At 49.7% G+C, this 19,992-nt stretch overlaps 1 protein-coding gene across 1 annotated transcript in view; it reads left to right on the top strand.

The window, feature by feature from the left end:
• Positions 1 to 19,992, top strand: part of THSD7A (thrombospondin type 1 domain containing 7A) — a 209,545-nt gene that overhangs the window by 182,376 nt on the left and 7,177 nt on the right. The window contains exons 15-24 of the mRNA XM_044678341.1: positions 1,481 to 1,486; positions 2,811 to 2,944; positions 4,223 to 4,376; positions 6,631 to 6,772; positions 8,488 to 8,603; positions 12,816 to 12,933; positions 13,336 to 13,481; positions 14,059 to 14,233; positions 16,957 to 17,130; positions 17,515 to 17,610. Coding sequence (XP_044534276.1) covers positions 1,481 to 1,486; positions 2,811 to 2,944; positions 4,223 to 4,376; positions 6,631 to 6,772; positions 8,488 to 8,603; positions 12,816 to 12,933; positions 13,336 to 13,481; positions 14,059 to 14,233; positions 16,957 to 17,130; positions 17,515 to 17,610 — 1,261 coding nt within the window. The remainder of the gene's footprint in view (positions 1 to 1,480; positions 1,487 to 2,810; positions 2,945 to 4,222; positions 4,377 to 6,630; positions 6,773 to 8,487; positions 8,604 to 12,815; positions 12,934 to 13,335; positions 13,482 to 14,058; positions 14,234 to 16,956; positions 17,131 to 17,514; positions 17,611 to 19,992) is intronic.

Raw genomic sequence — 19,992 nt, 5'->3', positions numbered from 1 at the left:
GTGTCAGCCCCAGGCAGGACGACCCCGAGGAACCAGCCGTGCAGTGAGAGAGGCCAGAGGTCGGCCTGGCTTAGGGACCCCTTCAGCCTCCCCAAAGACCCTCAGCCTGCTAACAGGAGGGAGTCCCGCCCCCCATGGGCGGGGATCAGTGAGATCCCCAATAAATCAAGGCATTTGCAAGAAGGCGGCCCAGATGAGCCTATGAAACAAAACAGAGCGCCGGCTGCGGCGGCGAGGCCCTGAGCTCACATCCCGGCTCTGCTACGCCCAAGAGGCTCTGGGTACCCCATTCTTCCACACTCAGCCTGATCAGGAAGTTGAGGACCTCTGGGGTCCCCACGGCCTTAAGCCTTTGAGCTTCGGGGGTCTGAGCCTGCTGTCCCCCCCCCCTCAATGGTACATTTGCCCTGGCAAGTCCCCCCCTCCCCCCGCCCCTCCATCCAGCCTTCCCTTGCCTGGTGCAATAAGGAGAGCCGCAGATGTCGGCTCGTAAGAGACCAGCCCAGGTCAAGGAAGAAGCACAGTGAAAACAGTAGCATTAAACCATCTCTATTGGCGATGGCCGCTGCTGGAACGCTCCTTCCCCAGCAAACCGCGTGGTTTCCTGGGAAATGAGAAGCAGCGCCTGGAAGCTCAGCTCGATGGGGAGGGCGGCTTGGCCAAGGCTTTCTGGAAGGAGGCTGCCATGGTGGCTTTCCTTCTGCCCTGGCACTGGGAGTTTAGCGATCCCTTTGCACTACAATTCTCTTCCCAGGGGAAGTGCCCTGAGCCCACTTGGCCGGGAAATGGCCTGCGGGGAGCCTGGTTTCCCGCTCAGGCGGCAGAGGCTCATTTCCTGAGTCTGAATCGCGTCCTGGGACTGGCCCACAGCCGGGCCGAAGGTGCCAGTGACTGCTGGGCTTCTAGGCGAGCCGGACACAGCCCTGGCTTGGGCTGAGAGCTCTTGGCTTGGCTCTGGCACTGTTCCCTTTCCCCCTTCAGGGGGCCTATCTGGCTCTTTGGGGACCCTCCTTGCAGGCAGCCCATAGCCAGGAGAGCTGCCTTTGGGCCAAGCATTGGGTGCCTGGCTGAGGCACTTGTTGTTGACAAACCCAGCCAACTGCAGCCTTCCCACCCACACCCAGGCTGCTGGCATTGTAGGAAGAGGGAGAGGAGTAGGCAGAAATCCAGATTCGAATTGCCCCTCCACCACTTTCTGAAGCAGGAGGAGATCATTCATGTGGGGAAGGGGCCTAAGAAGGGGAGCCCCCCCCTTCTTGGCCTCTGTGGGTCTCAGTCTTCTCATCTGTAAAATGGGGAGAACATGGCTTGCAAAATCTGCTCTCTCCTAGGACTGGGGTGAGGCTTAAATAAGATAATGTGGGGGAGTCTCAGGCCTGGGGGGAGGGGGAGGGTTCCCTTTGACCATTCATTCTCTTCACTAACATGTCTCTCTGTCTCTGATTTCTCTCCCTCGGCTGATCTCCACCTCCTCCCCCAGGCTCAGGTAAGTCTCTGGAGCAGCGCCTGACTGGTGCCTCTTCCACCCTCTCTTTCCAAGTCTGCGCATGCCTAGCCTGGTGCTCTTTCCTTGAGCTTGGGTCCTGTCTTGGGGTGCGGGTAGGGGCAGGCTGTGCTGGGGAACGGCACCGCCCTGGAAGAGGGTAGAAGCTCCTCAGTGGTCCCGGCCTCAACCGGCCTGAGCCTCTCCCTGGCCACCGCCTGGGGCAGCTGGGAGGAGGCCGGTGGGGAGATGGGGGGAGGGGGGAACCCGGGAGGACCAGGGAGGGGCTGGGGGGCCTCTCCAGAGGAGCCGAGTCAGTACGTCCTCCTTCCTTGCCCTCAGAGCCAGCACAGACCAGTCTCCGGTGCTTCCCTTCGCCTGACTGGGGCCGGGCCTTCCAATAACACCGTCTGGCCCAAAAAGGGAGGCGGGGGAGGCAGAGGATCCGGGCTCCTGGAGGGGAGGGAAGCCCCTCCTCAGGCCACCCTCGGAGAAATTGGGGGGGGAGGGGCTGGGTTGGAGCTCGCCTCACTTGGCTGAAGGACGCGGCTGCCGGGGAGCCCTCGGAATCTGGTGCGCTGGGACAAGGCTCTGCTGGCCTCGGCCCGGTTACGTGTCGGCCGGACGCTGCCTGGGCCGCGCGGTGCCCTCGTGACCACTTTCTACTCTTCCCTTTAGATTTTGGTCTCCACCCGGCACAAAAGGGGACCTTCCAAAGGCTTTTCTCATCGTGGCTCGGACCCGGGGCCGCTCGGTGCCGGGGATGCTGGACTCACTGTTCCCCTTAGTCAGCGTAGGGTCGAAGCCAGCAGCTCCCGGAGGACAGCGGCGGACCCCAGTGCGGGCGGGCAGCAGCGCAGCCGCCTAGGACGCTGGGACAGGGCGTGGGCACGGCCAGGAACCTTCCTACCGCCGGAGGGAAAGTAGGGGAGGAAGTTTGCCTCCCCCCACCTTGCCATGCCTTTTGGTGGAGAGGGGAAAACTCCTTAGCCCTCATTGCCTCATGGTCCAGCGGCCGAGCCCAGCCGAAGAGCCGAGACTCCCCGGAAGGCCGAAGAAGAAGCCGGGAGGCTGCCAGCCCGCCCCGCCCGGGGACAGCGACGTCGGGCCCCGGACAGTTAGTGTAGCGCAGGCTGGGATGGGCCCACACGTGGGAAGTAGAGACGACCCACCCTGGGTCAGCCAATGGGGGGGTGACTCCAGGCGCCCCCCAAGGCCCGGCGGAGGGAGGGGCCAGGGCTCGGCTCCTCCCCGTCTCTGTCTCTCCTCTCTTCGCTCTTGTCCCCCAGCCCGGCCCCGCCCTCATGGGGTGCCCCCTGTGTTCCAGGTGTACGAGGTGGTCCCCTGCCACAGCGACTGCGGCCAGTACATTTGGGTGAGCGAGCCGTGGAGCGTGTGCAAAGTGACCGTGGTGGACATGAAGGAGAACTGCGGGGAGGGCGTGCAGACCCGCAAAGTGAGGTAGAGGCCTCGCCCACGCCTTCGGGGAGGGGGCGCAGGCAGAGGGGTGGAGTCCCGGGCCAGGGGGGCTCCCGTGGTCTTTGATTCCCAGAATCCAGCGCTCCAGCAGGGGCCGCTCTGATGCGGGACCCTTGTGTGGCAGGCCCCGGCAGTCTGGAGGGCACCAGATGGCCTGCTGGGCTGAGAGGAGAGTAGAGGGGCTCGGCAGCCAAGGGCCAGCCCAGGGAGCCACAGCAGGCCACAAAGACCCCTCCTGAGGGCCTCAGGGACAATGCCAGGGTGCTGCCACAAAGTGGAGGACTTAAGAAAGATCACGGGGATAAGGAGAAGTTAGGGGGCCACTGAGCAAGAGCTGGAAGTCAGGTCCAACCCCCTCATTTCACCATTGGGGAAACTGAGGCCTGAAGTAGGGTTGGAGCCATGTTTATTCCACAAATGGCCATTTTAGAGAAAAGCAGGAAAACATCACAACAGGGGTTGAGTGATGGAGGAGAGCTGTCATCAGGCGATCCTGTTAATATCATATTAACTGGAAGGAACAACCTTAGAGGCCATCTACTTCAACCTCCCCATTTTACAGAGGAGGACACTGAGGCCCAAGAGGTTATTACTTAGGCTGGGTCCCATCATTAGAAGGGATCAAAGCAGGATGATTTGAGGAAGGAGAGCTCGAGCTCTAATAACTGGAGGAATCTGGGAAGGCGCCCTGGTGAAGGGGATACCTGAACCGGGCCTTGAAAAAAGGTAAGGATTCCAAGGGGCAGAAGTAAACAATAAGAACCCTAAATTCCAGGCATGAGAAATAGCTTATCTGGGCCCAGACTACAAAGGCCAAACCAAGGAGCTTATATTTTATCCCAGGAGCACTAGGGAGCCACTGCTATTGATTGAGCAGGGAGGTGACTGGTCAGACCCCATCTGAGAAAGCTCACTTTGTCAGCTGAATGAAGGGGCCCGGAGAGACTTGAGACAGAATGACCAACTGCTGTTCCAGTAATGTAGGTGAAAAGGGAGGAGAGGGCACTGTTGTGCGCGAGGGGGCTGGATTCTAGAATTGCCATGAGGAAAAGGGAATGATTGTCAAGAGTGTTTGAAGTCAAGCAGTCAGCTGGTCAGCTAGCATTGATCACATGCCCCCTCTGGGCCAGGCACTGGGCCACAGGCTATTCATCGGGAACCTCTAGGCAGGCCGAGGGCTTCTGGCATTCTGGGTCCTCAGAACAGGCCATTTGGGCCAAGGGGCTCCTTTGATCTGTTGACACATAGCATTCCTCCTAGGTGCATGCAGAACACGGCCGATGGTCCCTTTGACCCAGTCGAGGATTATCTCTGTGACCCAGAAGAAATGCCACTGGGCTCTCGAGAGTGCAAATTACCCTGCCCCGAGGACTGTGTGGCGTCTGAGTGGGGCCCCTGGAGCAGGTGCTCGCTGGTAAGGGAGTTCTTGACCTCTCCATCTTTAGAGCCTTTCAACTGACTGCTCAGGACTGAGTGAAGAGAGAATGGTTTGTGGCTACAGGTTCAGGCGAGTGTACAGACCAGAAATGCTGCTTCACAGGATTCTGAAAGCTGCAAAAAATGCTGGTTCCTCATCCGGTTACAGGATAGACTTCTGAGCCCTAAAACCAAGCTTCCCAAGCCTAGGGATGAAGCCACCCAGACCTCCCCCTTTATCTCCCTTTCCTGCCCTTCCCCACCCTCTGTCTCTGTCTCTGTCTCTCTATCTGTCTGTCTCTCTCTGTGTCTCTCTGTGTGTCTCTGTCTCTTTCTCTCTCTGTGTGTGGTCTCTGTCTCCGTTTCTCTTTCTCTCTCTCTCTGTCTGTCTCTCTCTGTCTCTTTCTCTGTCTCTGTCTCTGTCTCTGTCTCTCTTTCTCTCTCTCTCTCTGTCTCTTTCTCTGTGTGGGTCTTTGTCTCTGTCTCTCTGTCTCTGTCTCTCTTTCTCTCTCTGTGTCTCTGTCTCTCTCTGTGTCTCTGTCTGTCTGTCTGTCTGTCTGTCTCTGTCTCCCAACAGAGGGCACTAGAGCCTCTGACACCTTCCTTTGGATATGCCCTGCACAGTGTAGACCTGTCTGCAGGGATCTGGCAGGTTAAGAATTGGGTGACAGTGAGAGGAGATCCCTCTAGGCTGGGCTGGTGGAAGGATGGCCGAAGCCACAGCAAGCCGGCTTTCAGATCACTCTGTGGCTGCTCTGATCAGCCTCACGGCAGATCTGTCTCCTGTAAACGGCAGGTCTCATTTTCCCAAGCTTTGGCTTCCTTCAGTGAGAGCTTCGGTGCCTAGAGAGAAGTGGCTGATGGGTGAGACCCTGAGCCAGAGAATGCAGCCCCTCAGTCAGGTTTCTCGTGGTAGCCTGAGGTCGTTTTTGTGCCTGGGATCCTGACTGAGAATTTCAAGCACCCAGCCTGGAAGATCGCAGGCGTTTCCCCACCGAATCCCGGGAATGGGATGGTTTCCACCAGAACTGGTTCGTATTCTCGGACCCATGACTGCTACTCTGGTGCCTTTCAAAGGACGCCCATTGCAAAACTCGAGAGGGAGTGTGAAGGCGAGATATCGTTGAGAAGGCGATAAAATGGGCAACTATGGGGAACTGGACGCCCAGATGTCTCCTCCTTGCGTGTCTGGTGTTTTCAGATGTGTCTGTCTGACTCCTTGGGGTCCCTTCTGAGGCTTTCCCCAATATCAGAGATACTGGAGTGGTTTGCCATTTCCTTCTCTACCTCATTTTTTCTGAGACAGCACAATGAAGTGACTTGTCCAGGATCACACAACTAAATTGTAAGATTTAAAATGAATATCCCAAATACTCCAAGTATTATATTTAATACGTTTATTAATAATAACTTGAAGCAAGAGGAAAGTAAAAAGGGAGTTAACTGAGCCGCACATGCGGGAAAAGAGAGCCCAAGAAGCCGACAAACAATGTAATCACACAAGGTGGGGATGAAAGAGGAAAGGGGGGTTGGGAGATATGGTCCAAGGGTTCGAGATTTTCTAATTATACATAGTAAGTATCTGATTCGATACATAATAATTACACATTATAAGTACCAGATTCGAACTCATCTCCGTGACTCCAGGTCTGCTGTTTTATCCACTGGACCACCCAGCTGCCCTATTCTCTAGCCTTCCAGATGTCTCAATGTTTGGGTTCAAACTCTCCTGTTCCATCAAAAAGCCCATAGGGCCTAACAGGGTTCCTTCAGCCATTACCAAAAGAATCCCTTTATTTCATCCAATGGTCTTCACCCCTTCCAAACTCATCAAAGCCTCGTCCATAGCTGGTTTAGCTGCCTCTGAGTAACTACTCAGGCCTTGTGCACGCCTGGCTCATCCCTCTGCCTGAACCAAGAGGTGAAAGCTTTCATTAAGGATGAAAGGAGGGCTGTGGGACGCTCCTCTTACACCCACGGTGAGTCCAGAGATGGCTGCTGCATGGAGTCTGATGGGGAGGACCCAGGAGCAGAGGAAGGGACCTCAGAGGTCACCTCAGAGGTCACGGCTTTCCTTTTACAGATGAGGAAACTGAGGCTTGCAGAACCCCCCGGTGTGCCCGAGATCTCAGAGCTCGTTAGGTAGAGGAGTTGGAAGTCAACCCAGGCTGCCGATCCCTAGCCAGGCCGCTTCCTTGAGCGATTCTAGGTGGGAAGTCCCGCTGCTCAGCTCTTCTCTTCTTCTCTTTAAGCCCTGCAATCAGAGCGCCTTCCGGGAAAGGGCGGCAGCCCCCCTGCGCCAGGCGGACGAGGGGAAGGCCTGCCCGGCCACCGCGGAGAGGGAGCCCTGCCTGCTAAATCAAAACTGCTTTCACTATGACTACAATGTGACGGGTAAGTCCGGCATGGAGTAGATGTCTGGGAATGGCCTGGGTGCGCCTCAAAGGGCCAGGAGGACTTGCTTTCCCCTCTGCTTGGCTCTGGGGCAGCCAAGCGCCCCCACTCGAGCACGGTTCTGCCAGAGAGGAGGGAGGAGAAAGGGCCCACTCGGAAACACTGACACGGAGGAGACAGAAGCAACCCAAAATGAATCGCTGGCTTTCGAGTCAGTCTGGAGTGGAGGCAGAGCAAATGGGTTGGAATCGTGGCTTAGCTCCGATGATGACTCTGAGCCACTTGCTCGGCTCCCTGAATCTCGGTTTTTACGCCTATAAAAGAAAAGGGGGGAGCAGTGTCGTGGGGAGTTCAGAAAGACCCGGGTTCAAATTCTCTCTCGAACACCCGCTGATTAAGATGCTCTGGGTCAGTCACTTAGCCCAGTGCCTCCTCCCAGAAGGCTCTAAGCGGACGTCCCAGGGAAGCTCTTCATGCTCGTTGGAAGAAGAACGTCTTCCCCCGGAGCTCCCTCTATTATTGCCATCCTGGCTTTATTTAAGCAATCGATGGGGCCATCATTCGTGTTGATTATTTATAGCAGGAGAGAAGTGGAAGAGATGAGGGGCTTCCCAGCTCAGATCTATAACGCCATGAATGCGCTCTAGTAAGTTCTTACAAAGGCCCTGATCTGTGCTTAGGCAGTCCCTGCCCTCAGGGCACTTACCTTCTGTGGGGGGCGGGGAGGGGAGTACTAGCTGTTCATTGGAATAAATATAACCTAGATTCAGAGAAAGGGGGGCCGCCGAGAGGGCTGGCTCGTTGGTTTTCACCCTGGATGACAGAACTGAGAGTAAGGAGTGAGCGTGAACAAGGACGCGAGAGGGCTGCAATCTGCATGAGGGGAGGGAATGGTCGCACTCCTGCTCTCTTTGTGGGTAGTTGAGAGAAGGGGGAGAATTCTGTCTCTGAGGGCTGAACTAGACGGGAAATTGGGCTGCCTCAAAAGGGAGGGGATTCTCCTTCCCTGAAGAGCTTCCGCCAGAGACAGGAGAAGCACCTGTTGGGCCCCTTGTAGGAGAGATCCTTGTTGAGAAATGAGTTGGGTCAAATGGCGTCCAGGGTCCCTCCCAATCTGAAAGCCGATGAACCTGCGATTGATTCCTCCACCCTCCGACCGTCGGCTTTTCTAAAAGCCGGACCTGTGGTGGTGGAGGTCTAGGGAGTTCTCTGTGGAGACGCCTTACACCAACTTAGATTTCTGGGTCTAAAGAGTTGTTTAAGGGCCCCGAAAGATAGCTGATGGGAAGCCCCTGAGGCTGCGTCTTCCTGGCTCCAAGCCTGGCCTTCTCTCCGTGTGACACTCTGTCTGTCATTCATTGATAAAAAGAAACGACATCCTTCTAGAAGTCGCCGTGAAGATAAAGGGACCCATTTCTAGATGCCGTTTGCTCAGCAGCTCAAGGTAATGCTCACGTCATTAGACAAATCACTTTCAAGGCTGAGCCGACACATCTGCCCCCCCCCCCTGGAGTGCCAGGCAGTGCCAGACCCGTGATCTTCCGTGTGGACCCCTTATGGTTGGGCCCCGTACACTGGCGCTGGCCCTGGTTCTGGCACCCCACGAGGGGAGGGATCGTGAGGCCCCTAAAGCAGGCAGAAAGGAAAGAAGCCACCAGAGCCCCCTGGGACGCCTGCTCGGGGCGGGGGGTGATGCTCTGCTCTCCTTTTTGCAGACTGGAGCACTTGCCAGCTGAGCGAAAAGGCCGTGTGTGGGAATGGCATCAAAACGAGGATGCTCGACTGTGTTCGCAGTGATGGCAAGTCCGTGGACCTGAGATATTGTGAAGAGGTGGGTGGAGCTTTTTCCCTAATAACTGAGCGCCTGCTGGGCCGAGTGACCCCATTCCGCACAGGCCCTCGCTGGCAGGTACTTTTCTGGGCTAGTCACAGACTATTAAATGCCACTTGGAACAAGACTGTGCCTGTCATCACTCATTTCTTCCCTTCATTTCCTCTAGTTCCTCCTGCTTGGGCTTCAACAATATGCTAATGAGCTTCTCCTGAGCAAAGTGCTTGGGGACCAGTCAGCAATCGCAGGAATAAAAGCAGCAAATCTGGCTCAGGGCGTTCATTGGCTTTTTAATCGGATGGGAGCCGTGGGCAGTGCCCGGGATACCCGCCAGTGTCAATCACGCTTACTCTGGGTTGCCAAATGTTCATCAGCCGTGGTCTATGGGTACAGTGAGGTGGGAGGTGCCAGTCTGTAACCAGGTGGCCCTGAGCAAGTCCGAACTCTACCAAGAAATGGGGTCAGCCAGTGGCGCCAAGAAAACCCAGGCAGACGTTCCCTGGCAGAAGACCTCCTGGCTTCTGTGCTGATTGAAGCCACGTTTTCATCTCGAGATGTGAGTTTTTGAGGGAGGTAAAGAGACCATCTTTGGCTTTCTTCATTTTAATAGAGAAGGAACGGCTTGGTCTGCCTGGAAGAAGACAGGCCATTGCAGGGACCACATAGCGGAGGACCTGTGGATCATATGTCGTATGAGAAGGACCGTTAGAGATCATCTGTTCCAACCCATTCATTTCACAGAAAAGGAAACTGAGGCACAGATAGGCCAGGTGACTTACCCAAGGTCAGACAGGTGGCAAAGCCAGGATTTTAACCCTAGTCCTCTGGCTCCAAGGACACTACACCACATTAGACGATTGGCAGCTGATATGGCTAAGGCTACGTGTGTGCTACTCCAGCTCCTCTCCCGTAAAATGAATGCGATGGAGACATCAGAAAGAATGCTTATTAAGCCCCTGGAAGACTGGCTGCTTGAGCACTTACGTCCATCTCCGATGCCTCAGCCTGGTACTCAAGTGGCTCTCTGTCAATCAACCACCATTTTAGAGTGCCTCCTCTATGCCAAGCAGTTGGCCGAGATTCTGAAGGGCTTTGCTAAGGTGTCCTCGGCTACGGCGAGTCTTTTAAAAATGTCGGTCCCTCATCAGAGGAGAAACTGGGCTAATTCCAGGAGCTGCTCCTTAGAAAAGGGAGATATTTGCTTTAACCGTAGCTACTTATTCAGCTGTCGAATCCCCTAAAGCACGGAAGGGTCGTGATCGGCTCTGCTGGAGGCAACAGCCACCCAGACGCAATCCTCAGTCCTTTAGCTATTGGACGGAGTGTGTGGCGATGGCATCTATTACTTGAGTGATAACCCCTCTAGTCAGTGGTGTCGCTCCCTTTTGTTTCTACACCCATCTGTTTCCTAATGGCACATCCTTCCTCTCCCCCTTCTTCCCAGAGAGCCAGTCCAATCACAAAGACCTCGATTAAAAGAGAAAAAAGTTCAGCAACCCCAGCACATAGGAGCTCTGCCTCCCTGAATTGTGCTCTTTGTATCCTTGTAGCAAAGGCAGGGGGCACCTGGGAGAAAAGAAGCATGACTGGACCAGTAGAATGAGGGGGAACTGGACGCCACACCCATTCCTTTTGTCCGTCAGAGCTTGTAATAAGGGATTAAATAACAGTTCGAGGAAGAACTAGACCACACGACTGCACATGTGTAGACATGCACATGCAGACAGATTTCCAAAGGCTTGATTGCTCGCCTTCTGCCGAGACTCGTTCTCAAGCCAGCCGGAGAAGCGAATTCCTGCTGTTTCTCCAGCCACCTGAAAAATGATGGGCTCGCTCCCCAACGTGGAGGAAAATGGAGGTTAATAGCATGCAGCGCTACCTCGGTGTTCCTAGGGCTTCTCAGGCATTAACACAACTGACACCTGGGGATCTTCTGCCCTCTTTTTCTTTGGACAAAAAGTGCATTGCAAACCTTGGGCCATTCTGGAAATCGATGCCATTTTTAGAATTATTGATCCTAAGAGGAGGGAATTGTTGTCTGCAGACAAAAATGGATGCAAGGAGCACACGGACCAAAGCCCAGACCCAGAATATAGTCCTCGGCCTCAGCTCATCCTGTTTGTAAATGCCGAAAACTTCCAGGGATGCATAATGGAACCAGTGACTCCATCACCGTGGCACCCTACCTCAGAGACTCAGAGCAGTCACAAACCCCTTGGCCCCATGTGTTTACACTCTTGAGACACATTAGAAACAGAAAATCTTGGCCAAAACTCATATAATGAACTTCCCTTTAAGAGGAGTATTTTTTTTCAAAGAAGGAATCTTGTTTTTCTTGGGTAACATCATTGGAAGGCTTTCCAGTGCCTTTTTCTAGGACTTTCTCTTTCTGAGCCCCGGTGGCACCAGGCTGATGCTGTTAAAAGGAGATAAACCTGCTGGCTGCTGGCCTTAGAAATTTGGCTTCATAAGTTTAAACACCCAAAGTCACACCTTTGCTCAATACCTTTTCCCTCAAGGTGACATTCTCAATTCATACCAAGACTATGATAAAGCTTTTTATCCAGTGACAAAGACAATCCTGTCTACAAAAGGTGACGTGACACAATAGGAAAATCCTAGGAAATGAAAGCAGATGGCCTTTGCCAGGCTTGGTAGTGGCTACTAATTCCTGTGACCTTGTGCCTCAGTTGCCTCACATGTAAATGGAGATAACCTTTGCACTGCCTGCCTCACAGTTTTTTTTTGAAAGACGAGTGCTTTGTAAACAGTAATACTAATGAAAGGGGGCATTTCTTTAGTGCGTTAAAGTTTCCAAAGCATTCTACACATGTTATCTCGCCGGGGCCTCACAATTTTATAAGGAAGATGCTATAAGAACAATGCTCATCGTACTGATGAGAAAATTCATGCCCGAGTCACACAGCGAGTGACAGTTGGAGGCAGCATTTGGAACTAAGAGTTTCTGACCCCATCGCTAGGGTTCCCTCCATTATACCTTCAGTGTCATAATTATTTAACCTCTGAGCTTTGGCCTGGTCTCCACAGTTTGTTGGGATGCATGGGACAAAAGTGAATTTAGAGTCCCTCTTTATGTTTGCAAGTGGGCTATTTCCGTCTCCACTGAGGAATAAAAAGGTTAGGGTGATACCTCCACGAACCTCCTTAGTTTCTCCATGGACCATTCCTTGACCATTAGTTACAGCCACTAAGAGCTTGCTGTTGGGATAATGCCTGGGGCCGTGCCCAGTGGTGCTAGCATGAAGAGAAAGCTCAGCATCAGTGATGTGGCACTTCATCGCTAAAGACATATGCTAATGTCTAATTCCGAAGCAGGAAAGACAGAGTGCCTTCCCTCTGAGAATATAAGTAAAACTCAGGATCATGGGTAAAGAAATCCCCAGCAATGGGGGTGCCACCATTTCCCAGCGTGTGCGCACAGAGGCAGCTTCCTTCAGCCTGTTCCCCTGCTGTGGCTCAGCTTATCCTCAGCTGCCCATTAGTCAAAGTCACAATGTTTGAATAACCTATCGATTTGCTTTATGCAGGACACAGAGCAATGATGTCTCCACTAGCTCTCTGGAATTCATCAAATCTAAATCTCGCTTGTCTCTTAAGGCAGGTTAGAGTCTGTGTGGCTCTGTCTGCAACCACCTTGCCTCTGCTGTCCTGAGGATGCTTATCCGACTTCCTCTTATCTAATAGGAGGCAGAAAGATGGAACATGTGAGCCACTCTACCATGCCCTGGCCATCTTAGACGTATCCTCTGAGACAAGAAATGTGTTCAGAGGAGTGGCACCAAAGGGGTTCGCTCCTATGACGTCGGAGGAAGAAAAAGATGAAATCACAGAATGGGACATGGCTAAATTAAAAACAGTGAGGCGGCGTCCTTGCAGAGTTGTAATAATTCCTGGATTACCTAGAAAATGCCCAGTAATTTATCCACAGTGCCCTCTGATGCTCTGACTCCAGGGATGGAGAAGTAACTGTGGATGGTGTGCATTATCACCCACTTCCATCTACCCAACAATAAAACACAGCAGTTTGCTCAGGGAACATTCCTGAGCCCTTTTCCTCCCATGTGAGCGCATAAAGAAAGGAACGTGTGAGATTTTTCTCAGTGTCTCTTTTCAGTCTTGCCAAACATGAGAATGCTTAACACTCCAAGTTAAATTCTGATCACTCATTTGTGGGATATTTGCTTTTTTCAGCTCAGCCTGGAGAAGACCTGGCAAATGAACATGTCCTGTGTGGTGGAATGCCCTGTCAACTGTCAGCTTTCTGACTGGTCACCCTGGTCAGAGTGCACCCACACATGTGGTCTTACAGGTTGGTGCCCCCTCAGCTGTCAGGTCCATAGAACTGAAGGAACTCCCTTATTCAAGAAGCACTTCCTGTTCTCTATGACTAGGAAGCCTCAAGTTTTAGCTAGATGGCAAGTTACTGTATGTCACTGACTCAAAAGAATCAGTTTATCCTTTTGGAAAGAGAGCTAGAAATGGAGTCAGAAAGAACTGGACTTGAATTCCACCTCTGATAGTTCCTTACCATTTACATGTCTGTAGACATCCACTTACCATCTATAAAATGGGAATAACAATCTCTGTGGAACCCAGACCACAGGGCCATCATGAGGCAGATGTCATGGATGTGAAGAGTTTTGCAAACTTTAAGACATTTCAGAAATGTTGGTTATTATCATTAAGTTGCCTAACTTTGTGTCTTTTGAAGGAAAAATGATCCGAAGGCGAAAAATAATTCAGCCTTTCCAGGGAGATGGCAGACCTTGTCCTGCGCTGATAGAACAATTCAAACCTTGCCCAGTGAAGCCTTGTTATCGATGGCAATATGGCCAATGGTCAAGTTGCAGAGTAGAGGTATATACCTGAAGGAGGTGGGATAAGAATGGATATATTTTACCAGTAGGGACCCTTCAAATGGGAATTTGGCTCTACACAAGAGACATATTGACAATGGGAACAAGTGCAAAGGGGACTGCCCTTAGAGCCACAGGACCTAAGCTCAACTCATGCCTCAGCCCATATATCCTTGGGAAAGACTTTACCTCTCTGGGTTTCAGAATCTCCACTTCTGTAAAATGACTGGGGGTCTCTGAGTTTCCCTTTAGCTCTAAGCCTGTGATGCTATGACTTTAGATGTTTGGACATAAAATAACTACTTAATTGGTCCTGATGTGGAACTAGCTCTTTTTGGGCTATAGTCATTTAATGATTTGGAGAAAACTTGAATGAGTATTTACTTGCCAGTGTTTAATACAACAAGGAGGACTTCATCTGGATGCTCTCCGTGGTGCTGAACTAAACAAAAGCCGGTCATTCTTTCTATTCATTGCTTGGAATCTGAAAGAAGATGACTTAGGACCATGAGACCAGTAAGAAAAGGAGGTTTGGGTACCTTTTTATTAGAATTATTTTCTTATGTTCTCCTTTCTAGGATGCTCACTGTGGTGAGGGGACCAAAACCAGAAATGTGTCTTGCGTAGTGAATGATGGATCAGCTGAGGATCTCGGCAAGGCTGTGGATGAGGAATTCTGTGCAGAAATAGAACCCATTGTGGACGGGAATAAGAAGATGGTTCTTGAGGAAACTTGCACACAGCCTTGCCCAGGTAATAAAGACAAGATAGTTCTAGATGCATGGGCCTTAGAAGCTATGACTGGCCTCACAGATCACCTGTTATGATGGCCTCATTTTATGCATGAGATGCCTGGGATATCAAGGTGTGGTTAGCATTAGCTCAACAGATAGATATAACAGATAGTTTGCCTGTTTTATTTCTTTCTCCTGAGCCATGATGTAATACATTATATCCCATCACCCTGTGAGGTCTTCTCCAGACCCAGTGAAGACCCAGAGATCCCATCCACATTCCCCACCACGTGATCTTCTTGGTCAATAACACGGCACAACTTGATGTCTCTCTTTTGAATTTGCATTTCTTTTTAATGTATTTTACTTTTTAAATTATTAAGTATTTATTTTTTCTCTCTCCCATCTCCCCTCTATTACGTGTGGGGCACGGGATAGGGAGGGAGAAATCCTTCGAAGCATAGTCAAGAAAGACAAATTCACACATTGCCACATTGCAAAATGCATACCTTGCTCTGCCTAGTTGACCATAATAGCAGCACAGGACATCCTTTCATCAATAGGCACAATCTCAGCCACCTTCATATAGAATGAGGGAGTAGGAATCATCAGCCATGGAAGTGAGAGGGGCACACTTAGCTGGCAGGTTTTCAGGAAGCAGACACAGGGTGTTATCTTGGCCATTCCTAAAGTCTTTCCAACTTGGTAAGATTGCCCAGAGCTTGGGCTCTGCTGGCATATCCTCTTAGAAACCTGGGTCCAACCAAATCCCAAGAAGATAGAAGGGGACATGAGGGATCTACATGTGTGAGAATGTTGATAAATGCATACACAAGCACTTATTGTTAGAGTAATATAAACAATAATATCCCCCAGGCCCCGGGGCATCCTGGATGCAACAGGACCCTTTAGGCCAGGGGTCGGCAACGTATGGCTCTCGAGCCATATCTGGCTCTTTTGAGGGCTAAATATGGCTCTTTCTGCAGGAGCCATAAAGTCCATTTTTTTCAGGCACTATTACAGGAGTGGCACTGTGAGCACTGGGCGGCTCTCAGGAAATTACATTTTAAAAAATGTGGCATTTATGGCTCTCATGGCCAAAAAGTTTGCCAACCCCTGCTTTAGGCATTGAAATAGCTCAAATTTGAGGCAACACAGTAAACAAAAGAAAGAGCATTAGTTTTAGAGTCAACGGCCCTGAATTCTAATCCTGCTTCTGATGCTTATATTCTGTAATGGCCCCAAGTTACTTATTCCCCCTGAGCCATCACCACAACCGCCTTCTGGACTGGGCTCTTCAGTAGATCACACTGAGGAGCTAATTCTTCCCATTTCAGTGTGATTTCTCTGAGGGATAGTGTCCACTACCATTGCTGCCATGTCAGTATAAGATAGGAGACCATATTTCCTTCATCTTAAATTAAACTCGAGCTGATGTGGTCAGTTCCCAGAAGAGACCTGGATATGTTTATTTTCCTTTAAATTGTACCTTAGCTAGTACCTCATACTACAATATGATATCATACCATCCACTTCAATCAAGTATCTATTGTGTGCAGAGCCCAAGACTTATTGATCTTCATTTAGAATGATGATGGGGAAAGTACATCACACAGAGGAGTGTCTGGGGAAATTATTTCCTTTACATTCACATTCTTCATCTGTAAATCAAGGGGAAAGACATCTAGCCCTCCACTCTGGCAGAAGGATTGAGATTCTGGCAGAAGGGTTGAGAGGAGCAAAAGAAAAGGTCTGTATTCAAGAGCTTTCCAACCTCTATAAGTCAACCTCTATATGCCAAAGTGGAAGCCATTAACTTATCTGATTGTCTAAGATAGTGATAGGCAAACTACAGCCCGCAGGCCAGATGTGACCCCCTGAAATGTTCTATCCCACTCCTTGACATTATTCCTAATCTGATGAATACAATGAGTAGGATACAGTACAATGAAACTTCCAAAGAGTTGCCTTAGAAACAGACTGACAGATGAGCATTTCCTTTTCTTTGGTCCCTCTTTAAAAAGTTTGCCCATCACTGGTCTAAGAGACAATATGGTATATAGTAGAGCAATTACTGATCTTGGCAACCAAAAGACTTTACACTCCAGAATATACATTAATGAATAAATTTGGGGTTGTTAAAGATAATTTTGTGATGTCTAAATGACATTGATGTGATTCTGAACTGCTGTCAGAGTCCCCTTGATTTCTAGGTACCAATCTTCATAAATCAACCATTTGTACAATGCTCGTACAATCAATGTCCAATGCTGACAACTCTGAGTTCATGTGTATGTCATTCTAGTGAGTTTTTTTTAAAATTCCAGTCTTGAACAATATGCATTTCATGGCATACATCCAGGGGTGACCCACATTTGACAAGTCCTCTGGTGTAGACCTTCAGTCAGTTTTTGCTTTGTGAAGTGATATAGGTGAAGATGATAACAATAATACCACCTCCTGTTCCTCATGATGGAATAGTCCAATGCTTCGTAATCCAAAAATATATCAATATTTTACATCAGTCATTTTTCTTAAAAAATCCCTTACGTTATGAATGGAAGGAATTAAAAGATGAATTAGGAGTTGTGCTATATTCTCTATCTCCCTTTGTCTCTCCCTCCATCTCTTTCCTTCCATCTCCCCCCTCCTCTCTTTCTGTCTTGATCTCTGTCTCTGTCTCCCACTCATCCCCACAGAAACTGAATAAATATTTGCCTCTATTTATATTCTGAAAAACAGGTGACTGCTACTTGAAAGACTGGTCAGCTTGGAGCCTGTGCCAGTTAACCTGTGTTAATGGAGAAGATCTCGGCTTTGGAGGGATCCAGGTCCGATCTCGAGCTGTGATCATCCAAGAACTAGATAATCAATATCTTTGTCCAGAACAAATATTGGAAACCAAATCATGTGATGGTGAGTGTTGGTCTTCCAGAGGATACTTTCCAAACACAGCCCTTGTTCAGCAACGGCAGCTCTTTTAGATAAAACACAGCCCCTTCCTCATGGAGTGTGAGTACATGGAGTGAGTGTGTGCCTTGTAGGGGAATAAGCCAGAGCCATAAGCCATAAACCAAGAGGAACACCTGGCGAATGTCTTCAGAGAACTCCACCAACAGCAGGGTGGGTCAGAGGAACATCACAAGGAGGCCACCATCGGATTTGAAATGGGAGCTTCTCGAGGCCGGGAATTTTTGTGTTGTCTGTGTATCCCCAGCATCTAACACAGGGCCTGACACAAAGCAAGTGGCTAATAAATTCTTGTTGACTGATGCTGACTGATTGAATCTGTCCTTCCAGATGGCCAGTGCTATGAATACAAGTGGATGGCTAGTGCCTGGAAGGGATCTTCTCGAACAGTCTGGTGTCAAAGGTCAGATGGCCTCAATGTAACAGGTAAACTTCTTACTGCCTTTTGTTCCACTAGGAAGCAGGCTCATAGGTAATGGGCTTCCCTATCCCTCAGGGAAAGCTTGCACTGACCCCAACCAACATAGTCAGGAAGGAAGTCCTTGGTCTGACTATACAAGCTAAGCATTAGTACTCTCACATTCCTGACCCCTTGAGTGGTACATCATTTCCTTCATCAGATTCCCTCTTCTGTTCTCCTTTGTATGGTTGATAATTCCTCCCCGTATAACAAACAATTAATTAACAAATTAGAAGGTAATTTGACTTGAAGTTCTTTTTTTAGAAAGTCATATTACATTTATTTAAAATCGCCTTGGACCTCTGATTTCATTGGTGTAGAGAGTGCCATTGATGGTAAATGGTACCTGCCTCCTAATTTGGATAGCTTTAGAATTGACTGAAGTCCAGAGAAGTTAAGAGACTTGACCACAATCACACAGCGAGTGGATGTGTGGAAAGTCTAGGTCTTCCTGTCTCTAAGACTGACCTTTTATTGACTTCACATCCCATAAAAAAGTGAAAGAATAAAATTGGAGGGTTTTCATTGAGATAAAGGTAAGATGGCTTCATTCCCTAGACATTCAGGAACGATACCAGTGAGGAGTTTGTCCTCTCTAGACTTTCCAGATCTCTAGGATTCCAGTTGAGAAGAATCTCTGCCTCCTAGTCCAATGATACAGCCCTGAGGAGAAGAATAGTCTGCCAGTCCCTCTGGTCCCCTCTGCAGCATGAAAAACCACTTGTTTCCTTCTCTGGAACTATATAGGCGAGTTGTCATTCTTGGGCAGAGAAGGTTTTCCAAGGGAAATGAGGTGGAGTCAGGGTTCTATGTCCCCAGATGAAGAAGGGCAAAGATTCAGGGTCTTCAAACAAAGCCTTGACTTACTTACTTAGTATAGTGGGTCCTAGTAAAAAGGTTTGTCCCCAATGCCACTAGAGAATCACAGGAATAGATAGAGGCATTTGCTTATCTTCTCACCTTGGCAAAACCATAGTCTCAGAGAGGAAATGGTCAAATATCTTATTTCAGATCTCCAGAGCCTCACAGCACAGTCTATTTGTTGTTAAGATCATTTTTTTCAAAAAGATGGGGACAGATCCTGCTGGCTAGTTCTCCCTGTGAGCTTGGCCCTCATTGTGATGGAGGATGCTATCCCCAAATATAGACAGCTACATGACTGAGAACCTGTGGGAATAAGCGAATTTCCCCTTCTGTTTTGTGAGAATTTCATTAACTAGATTGGCAGGTCACATCTTTTATCCCTTTCTGAGTCTATGATGACTGATTATGTACATAATCTACATATGGCGAAAGATGAGGACTGGTCCTTCTCAAAACCAATCATGGTCCTCTGTAGCTGCTCAGTCATAATTAGGCTTCATCAGTAGCCACCACCTGTACAATGAGATCAGGCCAATAGAAGGCCTCCTTCAAAAAGGAGTCAGAAATGACTTGTGGCTGGCAGAGTTCACCAAAAGGGTTGTCTGTGATAAAATGGGCTATGCTCATGTCAGCAGAAATAACCCATGAGAACCTGGGTATGAAGGCATCCCTCTATAGTGGGTCCATGCCCCTTTGGAGTTCTTGCTCTGGGGTTTGAGTCCCCTTCTTCCTCTATCTGTTAGGAGGAACTCCCATTTTCTATGGCAAATGGACCCAGTCTTAATTTCTCGGGATGGAGATTCTTCTAAGCCTTGGAAGCAATGGGGTTTATTTTTGCATCTGGACTTTAGAGGGGAAAACTTTAATGAACAGTTAAATAGAAATCTCTACTCTCAGCTGGCTGGCAATGACTGATCATGATAAAATTCATCACCGTGAAAAACTTGTGATGCCCCTGGAAGGAACAATCCAGACTCAACCTTCACATTATCCACATCTAATCAGTCAACAAGGCTTTTTTAATTGGTTACAATATGCCAAGCCAAGCATCAAGGATACAAAGGAGGGCAGAAAAACCCAGTCTCTGAGCTGAAGAAGCTCCTAATAAAACAGGGAAGATGACATAGAAAAAGAAAACTAGTCCCAGGCCAGTTACATCCACAGTAAATGGAAGGGAATCTCTCACAAAGGAGGTCCTAGCAGTTGCTGGGGAAGGAAAGAGGAGGGGAAGGGGAGATGGAATTCTTCTCTCCCACGTCACAGTGCTGAAATCCAGATCCACCCAGACATCCTTGGGAGAAGGTCCCAGCCTATCCACCTCAGCAGTGTAATTACTTGATGACATCTGTTCCCATCACAAACTCCACCAAAGGGATCTCTGGAAGAGAACTCTGAGTTAGAGGAAACAAGGGCAAGGTTGAAAATCTCAAGTCATCCCAAAGCACTTTATAATAAGGGATACCACCTTATTGCTGGATTTTTCC

The sequence above is a fragment of the Gracilinanus agilis genome, chromosome 5, assembly GCF_016433145.1.
Source record: "Gracilinanus agilis isolate LMUSP501 chromosome 5, AgileGrace, whole genome shotgun sequence".
In the NCBI taxonomy this organism is placed as follows: domain Eukaryota; kingdom Metazoa; phylum Chordata; class Mammalia; order Didelphimorphia; family Didelphidae; genus Gracilinanus; species Gracilinanus agilis.
Note: the sequence above shows the minus strand (reverse complement) of the source record. Positions and strands in the feature narration are given on the sequence as shown.